Source organism: Strigops habroptila, chromosome 4, assembly GCF_004027225.2.
Source record: "Strigops habroptila isolate Jane chromosome 4, bStrHab1.2.pri, whole genome shotgun sequence".
Classification (NCBI taxonomy): domain Eukaryota; kingdom Metazoa; phylum Chordata; class Aves; order Psittaciformes; family Psittacidae; genus Strigops; species Strigops habroptila.
Genome location: NC_046358.1, coordinates 62754950 through 62765120, shown reverse-complemented (window position 1 = coordinate 62765120; position 10171 = coordinate 62754950). Strand labels below are relative to the sequence as shown.

General features: G+C 47.3%; 1 protein-coding gene across 4 annotated transcripts in view; it reads right to left on the bottom strand.

The window, feature by feature from the left end:
• The window catches only part of LGR4 (leucine rich repeat containing G protein-coupled receptor 4), an 87890-nt gene that overhangs the window by 71808 nt on the left and 5911 nt on the right, over positions 1–10171 (bottom strand). For 2 of the 4 annotated variants that reach the window (XM_030484055.1, XM_030484054.1), the window contains one exon: positions 9236–9383. The exons of 1 other annotated variant lie outside the window; for it this stretch is intronic. In XM_030484055.1, coding sequence (XP_030339915.1) covers positions 9236–9383 — 148 coding nt within the window. Of the gene's footprint in view, positions 1–6765; positions 7345–9235; positions 9384–10171 lie in introns of those variants that run through there. One more of the 4 variants, XM_030484056.1, reaches the window with a different exon arrangement.

Here is a 10171-nt window from a genome sequence, read left to right as displayed (position 1 = left end):
ATGCAGAATGGGCTTTCAAATCCAGGGGGAAGCTGAAATACACATTTCCCCTAATCTTTCAGCAACAGCAGTATGTATCTGGGAAGTGGAAAGTTCTGACCTTGTCACGAGCCTGTAACAGTTAAATCATTCAACAGTAAAATAAAATGGATTCTGCTATTTCAACTATGTATTTTAAAATAAATGACATCAGATTTGGAAAGATTGGAAACTTTCAACTTCAGTGAAACTCTCTGACAGCTGCAGTAACTCAGTACTTTGAAAGAAAAGCAAAAAAGGTCAATTGTTTTGCCAGATAGATCACATGCTGTTTCTGCACGATTTAATTACACTTTCCAGGCACCCATACATTTAATGATAGATGCTTCTCAATGGGACATACCAGCTTTATCCAGAACACGAAAGTGAATAAATCTGGGCCTGATTCTGAAACAAGGGCTTATAGCGAGGGCAGTTATTTATATACTAATGCCAAGATCCTCCTCTCCTCTGCTGTGCCACCCATCGCTGCATGCAGCTCTACATCAGCTGAACCAGCTGCCCATCTATCAGCAAAGGAAATACTGACAGCGACCTCCAAGTTTCCAAAGGGCTGTGCAGGGCAAGTCGGCAGCGGGAAAGCTTCAAGAAGCTTCATCACGTGACCAGCAATCTCTTTTCAGACCAAGGTTTGAGAACATCTTATCAGAAAACTGCAGCCGTACCTGAAAGGCAGGTATGGGAAACCACAGAAGAGTATTTCCCTGCAACAAAACCCCAGGTTACTGTGGCAGCAAATGGTGAGTCCACCAGGTGGGGAGGATGGCCAAGGACCATTAACCCACAAAATCCTGTTCATACCTCTGTTGGCAAACATCTCATAACATTTAAATCTCTACTTGCTTCAGTTTACAGGCTTCTTGAGATAGGGATGGCTTCTTCTCTTACCCTCTCTCATGTACCCTCTCCCAGCTTTCTCTCTTATTTCTAGGATCATGTAGATCTCTATAATTCTTCCTCAAGCTATTTTTGACTTTCTGCTTCTTCTGTAAAGAACCCCAAAACCACAACTTGGCAGCACAGAGCTGCTGCCTGAAACACATTCATCCCTTAATAGAATAACTGCTGGCCATGAAGTCCCATGCGGCCATGCTGAAGCTAACCAGCCCCATCCATTTCACTCCCTCGCTTGTTTGCAAAACAAGGAGCAGGCAAACCTGAGCTGTTGGTAAATCATCCATAATACAAATACAACATCAGGTCCTGCCCATTCCCAACAGGAGGGCCACCTTTAGGAACAAGCTTTCAGGAAAAGCACAAGGGTGGCTGAGAGGAGGGTCTCGGACATTCAGAGACAATGCTGGAGCCCCGCAGCTCCCATGCTCTCTAAAATGAGATGTGGGTGCTCAGCCCTTCTGAAATCTAGGCCAGTAATTTTCTCTGGGTAAATAAGAGCTTATGTTCTGCAAAAATTGCTGGCTTAGATGTAGAATACAAAACAAATAAAGATCCTTGTGGAGGAGGTTTCTCTGGGTTTTGTTTTGTTTTTCAGTCCTTATATTACAGTTTCCATATTTTCCATCTCAAGCAGATAGTTACTAGTAAATTCCTCTCAAGAACTGAAAAGGTAATTATTTACTAGCATAAACTTGCTCACACTAAAGTCCAACTTTTTTTTTCCACACTGAAGAATCATCTTAGCATTTATTCCCCAAAGTCACACTTAGGAGCCTCTGCCAGGAAGCATCAAACAAGAAATGTCATATTGCTGACACAAATGAGCTCAATGTACAAAATAAAAGCCAAATACCTGACAAATTACATGCTACAGCAGGGCACTGGGGTTTGTTGGGGGAGGAATAAAAGAAAAGGAGGAAAACACCAAATTTGCTGCCAACAAAGAAGATAAAAAGGGTAAAAAACATTAAACTTTGAAACAACCACCACCTCGCTTTTCTGTGCACTACCTAAGAGCATCTACTTGTTTACAAGACCAACAAACAAATCAGACAGCTTGAAATTAACCATAAAGACTCCAATCCTTGAGTGAAAGCTGCTGAAGAGACTGCCACCGGGTGCTGGATGCTGCACCAAACTCAAGTCCCCCTCCAGCCCGTGAGATTGCACAGGCATGTACAAATGCAACAGCATTTCTGCTGACTAACAGGAATATTCCCATTAAAATGATGTGACCGTGTCTTTCCAAAAGTAGTATGGGAAGCATGCTTTTAAAAAGATAGAGTAAGCCTTTTATTACTTGCCATCGCATCACCAGCACGCGGCACAAGCAAGCAAAAAACTCAGCAGTGTCACTGTAAAACCTTCAAACCTCTAATTAGATAAGGCTTTTCTATCTCAGGAGGACTGCAATTATGCTACATTTTCCAGACTCAAGGTCATGTCTGGAGATCTTTACTTTTCACCACAATAACTCTGCTAGACAGCCTTCATAAAACCTCAGCCACGTCCTTTCTTATGCTTATCTGACCAGAGCAGGATGCTAAATATCTGTATGGTTGTATCGGATGCATTAGAAGACATCTCACATCTACCTATTGCGTTTTATCATCATTCTACAAAAAACAAAAGTGCCAGATGAAAAGACAAATAACAAAATGCACAAGCTCTGCTGAGTCCAAACAGAACCATACCGTTTTGCCATTGATACATAAACAGAGCAGGACATGAAATGCTAACATGAAACAGTGTAGATACTTCCAGACACACTGCAAACAAAAAACCCCAGAGAATCAAGTCTCTGCAATTGCTGAAGTAACCTGTGGTATGAAACACATAAAAAAAGGGTTCTTCTAGGCCGCCACATCTTGATCTTATAAATCTTGTCCATAACATAGCACACAGAAAGACAGGCAGTATTAGGTTAACAGAGTAATAAAAAAACCCAAAAAGACCAAGATGACCGTTTCAGCCTGAAGTTCTATCCTCTAAAGCAGCCAGGGCTCATAAGCCTGCCTTTCACAACTCAAAGGAAGTAAAATTAAAGCAAGGGACCATGCCACTCCCTAAAAATACAAGCAAGAAGCACTAGAAGGAAAATCAGCTGTATCGTTTTTATCTTTCAAGTGCCCAAAATATAATAGCATGCACTGAGGAAAGAACTACATTTCTCATCATTGTCAGGCAAGCCCCTAAAACAGCCAGGCCCATGTAAGATGCCTCCGAAGTCATCAGCTAGAATCATCTGCTTTTCATCACCTGCACAAGACTCACACAAGTATTAAAACCCCCAAAACTGCAATTTGAGTTCTCAAACTGACACCCATGAGAAACACAAGTACAAGTATGCCCTACCGTTACTGTCTTCCACTAAAATGGATGTTTTCTAGCACATGGCATGTGAAATATCATAGCAAAGATCAGGCATGTACTGCGTTGATTAAAAAACCCAAACAACCAACATTTTCACATTCTTGCACAGGCATCTCAACTTGCTAGACGACAGTTATTTTGCAACAAAGCAAAATCACAACCTTCCTAAACAGAGAAACAGGCAGCTGGTAATTAAGAGTTACATAAACACCTACCTAAATTATACAGAACAAATGGCCGCCTACAGTAAAAGCATCAAGTAATTATCCATGGTCATGTCCTCCTGACTCTCTCTGCATTCCCTCCCATCCCATCCCCTCCCAGTGCCTCAGAGTGCCCGGATCTAGTGCTGCCACCTCTCTCTTGTCTATCTCCCCAAAATCTCTCCACCAAGATGACTGGTTGGGATGACGTACTCACCTTTCTTCATTCAAATTCCATCTCTCAAAGCATGCTGATGACTCAAAAGCTATAGATGCTGTCTTTCCAAGCTGCCTGGTCTGATGCAACTACCTTCGTGCAACCACGCTGCCCATCAGTAACCACACAACCATGGACCCCCCTGCTATCACCCCAGTCCTCCTCTCCCTGCACCCAGCATTATGGTTGCAGCACCTTTAGCCAGGTATGAGTGGAGTGGATTCAATGTACATTCCACAAAAAAACCCCATCTGTTGTGTTTGGAGGAGCTTTCTAACCACTGCAGTAAGCAAGGAATGAGCAACGAAGCAGTCAAGAGCTGAAGAATGGGAAACAAGGAAAGACAGGGGGAACCTGAAAGGAGATGCTTCTGAGGCTCTATAGAAATCACTGCCCGACCATTCGTGGCAGCCTGGAAAACATGGCTGTTTTTTCAAAATACACCTTTGGAAGTTATGTTACATTATTAGAATTAATGCAAAGTAATTCAGACTGCAGGAAAACAGAAATAAGAATTAAATACCAACCCCTTCCACAGTTCTCAACTGCCTCGAAACTCATTCAACTGCCAACTTGGGTCAATAGTGAGCAAATTTTCTTCAGTTGCTCTCTCCCGGCCAAAGCAGAAACGCAGGCACAACTCTGCTTTAATATCACAAAACATCGCCTGTAACACTCTCCCAGTCATCTCTGCTGCGCTGTGGACTCGCTGCTGCTATGGCTGTAATCAAAAAAAGCCCCATAGCAATGCTAAGGGGATTTCCTGGCATCGTTAGGCTGCCTGACACAAAGCATAGCAAAGCTTTCTTCTCTTCACACAGCTAACACACTTTGCCATGACACAAACATGTCAGATGGGGGTGGGGGGGGCATGTTATTTTCTTTCTTTTTCGCCCCTCCTCACAAGCCAACTCAGCTTCTCTGGCAAAACTGTACATTGCCCAGGCCAAGCAGGTCTGAAATGAGTTTTTTAATGCCTACAAAACTGTTCTCTACATATCCTAAACTTCCAGTGGCCTCGCTACGACAGAGACTATTCAAGCACAGAAGTGTCAAGAAGTCACCCCTTTTTTTTCCTTCTGCAAACAAGGAAATGGGAAATAAACACAAGCGGGGACCAAGAGTATCCTTCACTGCCACAGAACAAGATAGCTAGAAATTTTCTGCTCAGGTTTAAAGAGCATGAAACCAACAGCAACACAAACTCATCCCAAAACACGCTGAAGCACATGAAGATCTCCTCTCACTTTTGCCAAAAGCCTTCAGTTGGCTTTGGGAAATTTACATGGAACTTACAAACTGAAACTCTTCAGCGCCGGCATCTCTAATGGGTGTTGGCTATAACAACCTGTACCCATTAGACAACCAATGCCATGTTGCAGGCACACAGAGATGTACTGAGCCCATTTTACAAGACAGACAGACAACAGAGTAGCCATAAAACCTGGCGCTTAAATGTGGCTTTTACCAGATAGACTTCAAGTACTTGATGAAATTGGGTAACTTCCCTGTTTTGTCTGTGAAGAGAAGATAATTTACTAGCGAATCCAAGGCTTCATGACATCAGCTCTTGACTCCCTACCCCGCACACTCACAAAACACAATTTCTGCCACAGAAAAACCACTACGAAGTCAGTTCCCAACAACACAGCATGGGCATGGAAATGAACAAAGTATTTCAGCACAGGTAACAACTGAGACCTGTAACTTTTGCCATTCATCAGGTACTACACAAGCAAAAGGCCTGGTAACCTTTCTCCACCCAGCTTGAACAACTAAAAGAGAAAAAAAACATAATGCAAACAGGTAGGAGAAATTGGAAACCCGCTCAGCAAACAAAACCTCCAGTAACTAAGAATCAGACTCTCTTTGCATATTAAACATAGGCAAACAAAGAGGGGGAGAGAAAAAAAAGTGACATTTTCACAGACATATGCCACTGCTGTATTTTGACAACACGGCAACTCAGTACCGATGTGACCCCACAATGTGAAACCACGTGCTGTCACTTGCCGCGGTGCACTCTGTGCTGCATGCTGTAAAGCTTTAGCAGTAACAGACCTGACCACTGGCCCATATAAGACCTCGCTCCAAATCTTTGCTGAGAAGCGGGGCAAGACTGACAGGTTTTATTGTGAAACTTAACAGGTTTGTGGATTAGCAAAGCTACCATATTGAAAGCTGCAAATCCCTCCCCAGTCATGTCTCTACAAAACAGAGTGTTCATTCCTCTATTAAAATCGTTATTATTGAAATTACCAAAACTCAAGATCCACCGGTTTGTGCCTGCTTTACAATATCATCATAGGATATCAGAGAAAGGGTTTTCAAGGTTTATATTTTTCTCTATCCACAAAAACTCCACGAAGCTCCCAAGGCTTGTTTACACTGGGGGTTTTTCCAAGGTCCAGCTGTGCATATATACTGAGAGATTTTGTAACAGCGAAGGCATCCTTATTTAACCGAGTCACACATGCTGAGGACTGGAAACGCCTTGGCTTTGGGGAGAAGACCGGCTAGCCCGGGAGCTGGTTTCTGGAGAAAACTGAAGAGAAAGGCGCTGCAGTGCGAGGATATAGCTTAGAGGCACACAAACACATGTGCAGGAAGCGGCTCCCCTGCTTTAGGACAGCACCAGGAGCCCACCGAACCCTACAGGAGCTCCCCCCCGCCGCTTCCACAGGCTCCCCCAGCCAACCCTCCCGGCCTTCTAAACCTCCGAGGGGCCAGGCCGGGCCTCCGCGGGGCAGCGGACAGGCCCAGGTACCGCCTCAGGCCCCGCCGCCCTCACCTGCCCTTGCCAGCGGCCCAGCGGGCCCCGCCGCTGCCCAGAGGCCGCCCCCCGCGGGCCGGGCCGGGCCGGGCCGGGGGGGGAAGAACCGCGGCGGCCGCGAGGGTGGCCGTGTTAGACCCGCAGCAGCGACAAAAACAGATACATAAACACACGGTGGGGGGGGGGGGGGCCCGAATGAAGGGGGACAAAGCATCCGCCCGCCCCGCCGCTACCTGCCCGCCCCGTCCCCCGCCCCGACTCACAGGGCGTGCGTGAAGGCGCTGAGTCCCGGGGGCACGGCGGCCAGCCCCCGCCCGGAGCAGTCCACGCCGCGGTCGCCGTCGCAGCTGCAGGAGGCCGGGCAGGGCGGGGGGGACGCTCCGCCGCTGGGCCCGGCCCAGCTCCCCAGGCCCCAGGCGACGAGGCCGAGCAGAGCGAGGCACCGCATCGCTCGGCCCGCCGCCCTCCGCGCAACCGAGCCCCGCCACCGGCGGGCGGAGGAAAACAAAAGGTTTAAAAACAATAACAACAATCACAAGTAAAGGTAAAAATAAAAAGGCGCCTCCGGCCGGCGCGGCGCCGGGGCCACCTCAGCGGCGCGCCCGGGAAGCCAGCCCTCCGCCGCCCGCCCGCCCCATCCAACGCCCGCTGCCGCTGCTCATGTCAGCCCAGCAGGTCCCGCGCGGCGGCGGCCATAGCCGGCTCAGCCCGCGCCGCTGCCGGCGGGTGGTGGTCCCCAGGGAGCGCGCCGGCTGCCGTGCGCCCCGGGCCCGGGCCCCGCGGCGCGGCTGCTACGCGCCGGCCGCCCTAACCCAACCTCGGTCGCTGCGAGCCGCGGCAGCGGCTGCTGTGCGCGCAGCGCTGCGTATGCTAATAAGGCGACCGCCCCCGCGACCCGATTGGCACAGAGCTGATTAATATGCAAAGCAGAGCGCGGTCATAGCCAATGGGAGCGGGGGTCGGGGATACCCAGCAGCGACGGCCCCGCCCCTACGCGCTCCTGTTGCGCCACCCCTTTGAAGCTCAGCGGGAGCCGCCTTGACCCCCCATCCGGGTCCCCGTCGGGGTGCTCCGGGCTCCGCAAACATGACAGAAGGAGCTCAGCAGCCGTGGGGCCAGGCTGTCACTATGCACGAAGCACTGGCCCCGCACCCCACCCCGCGGCCGCCGAGCGCCGGCATGAACTGCTCCCTGACTTGCACCCCGTGAAAGGTGACAATGGCACTCAGCCGGCTCCCGTGCCCGGTATAAGAAGAGCACGTAGCATTGCACGTCCATCATCCTGGAGCAGGGATGCGGTGTCATGCAGCTCCCTGACTTCTAGACCTAGGCAAGAGGGAATGCATCGAAAAACTCATCTCAAAACAATTTTGCATTGAAAGAACTGTTCCCCAGGCACACAATCCCCCACAGATGGTATCTGGCTTCGACAAAACGTCTGAGTCGTAACCACACTTATGCCAGGGGCCAGTCAATGTCCTCTTTTCCTTATTGCCTTAAAACAAACAAAAAGACAAATCCGAAAACCCATCGACCCTTGGGGTTAGGATGCTCCATTTTTACTTTGGATGCCTCTTACCTACAGCTGCCACCAGCAATAAGCATGCCACGTGTTCAACTCGGTTTTCCCATGCATCATGCTCCACGCAATCACTGTGTCTTACTGGGGATGTCACAGCAGCAGCACACCAGTTGGGCCCTCTCACTGTTGGCTCCCTCTGGTCCAGACCCTGTAACAAGCTCTGAGGTGACAGACCTGGCTGAAGGGAGCGCTGTGATGGCACCAGAGCCTGCCCTAGTGGCAAACACTCACATCATGTACTTTACATGTCTGCTTGGGATGCTCTGAAACTGCGTGGGGAGCTGCCGCCCCGGCTCCGCCGCTGGCACAGCCCCTGGGTGCAGCCTGAATCACAGCCAGGCAGGCGCCAGCATGGACATCGCAGAGGAGACTCTCCATGCCCAATCTCACCTTCCCCGTGCTAACTGAGGTGGAGGAAAAGCAGAATCAGCTTCAAAGTGTTCGTTTGGTGACATTTCAAAATCAGGCATGTAGAGAGCTGAAAACTGAATGAAAATCATCTGTGCTCAAGAAGGTAGAGTACACACCAAGGACAATAGAAATATATATCTTCAAGCCACATTCTTTACCTCCTATATTTCTCCTCATCATTTTTCAATGGTTAATTCCCTTCTAAAAGTGTTAACATTATTTTACCTAGTTACTGAAAATATTATTCTTTTCCATACTGGGAATCCTGTTCCTGATGCACTGATTTTGTATGAACTTCATCATTCACCACTGCAAAAATAAGGTCATTTTAATAAACTTGCTGTGTGCTTGTCCTATACCTAGTAAGCAGTACAAGGTTCTCATTAAAGCTGAATTTACCAATGTATGATAAGGCTTTGCCATACATATATAGACACATATGATGATCTCCTGTCCTCCCTGGTTGGTCTTATCAGGGGAAACGTGTCAAGTCAAAACTGTGTTGTTCTAACAACCCTTGAGGCCAAAAACACCGCACATTCATGTCACTGTTTCTGTGCCTGTGTTCAGGGACAGCAATGGAGGAGCAGCAACCAGAACAGCAGTGGAAAAAAAAATCAAAAGGAATTACTTTTTTTGCCATATTTCCACAAACAGACCCAAACCAATCCAGACAAGAAAACTGACCGCCTCCCTGCGCCCCAACTGGCAAAGAAAAACAGCAAAGTGCTTATACTTATTCTGTAAACAGTCTCACTTCACTAATCAAAGATAATGGGAACAGAAATGGCCCTCGGTGCCTGCACGGTATTGGGAAGATGAACAGGAGCACAGACCATGCTTTGTACTGCAGCAGTGGCGAGCTGCAACACTTGCAGAACTTCTCTGCTGGAAAAATCAAGGACAAATGATTTCTAGTAAAAGCAGAATAACAAAGCACTTTTTTCATCCTTTGAAAATCCTGGAATAATTTCGTTTTTCCTCTCAATCCTTGCCTGGTTTCAGTCTTTCTATTTCTTTTTCCAGTGTGGCTTCAGGTATTTTATCCTTAGTGGAGCTATCACAAGTTTCTATCTTCCAAACTCCTATCCTAGGAGCAATCCACTTGTCCTTTCCAATCAGATGATACTGCTTTGCTACTCCCAGTTAGTCCATAACTTGTCCTGGCAAATGAACCAACCTCTGTCTCTCCTTTGCTAACACTCCTTAAACATTGCTCTCCATCAACAGCCCACCTTTGTTTCTCTCTTCTTATGCAGCCACCAGTTTCCAGGCATTTATTTGGTTTATTTTCCTTCGTAAGGAAAACCCGATTGTTCATTGCAAAGCTGGTTTGTTTACATAACAAATATCTACATGCTGAAGTATTTTTAAGCTGAAAACCATTATGGTACATTTTATTAAATGACCTATTTAGCTAAAAATTGTACCCATGGACTTTGAAATTACCAGAGTATAGAAATTTAGTCTGAAACAATCGTTAACACCACAAATTCCAAGAAGCATCCTCAAAAATACAGCATAAGGCAGCAATCAGCTTGTTTAAAAAGAAATAAACATCCCACTGAAAAAACAAAGGAGAGAAAAAACCCCAAGGTGTGCTTTAAACCAGGTGAGGGAGATGAGGATCTGACACCCAAGCCAATTAAATAAAAAAAGAGAAATGGAAGATTCAC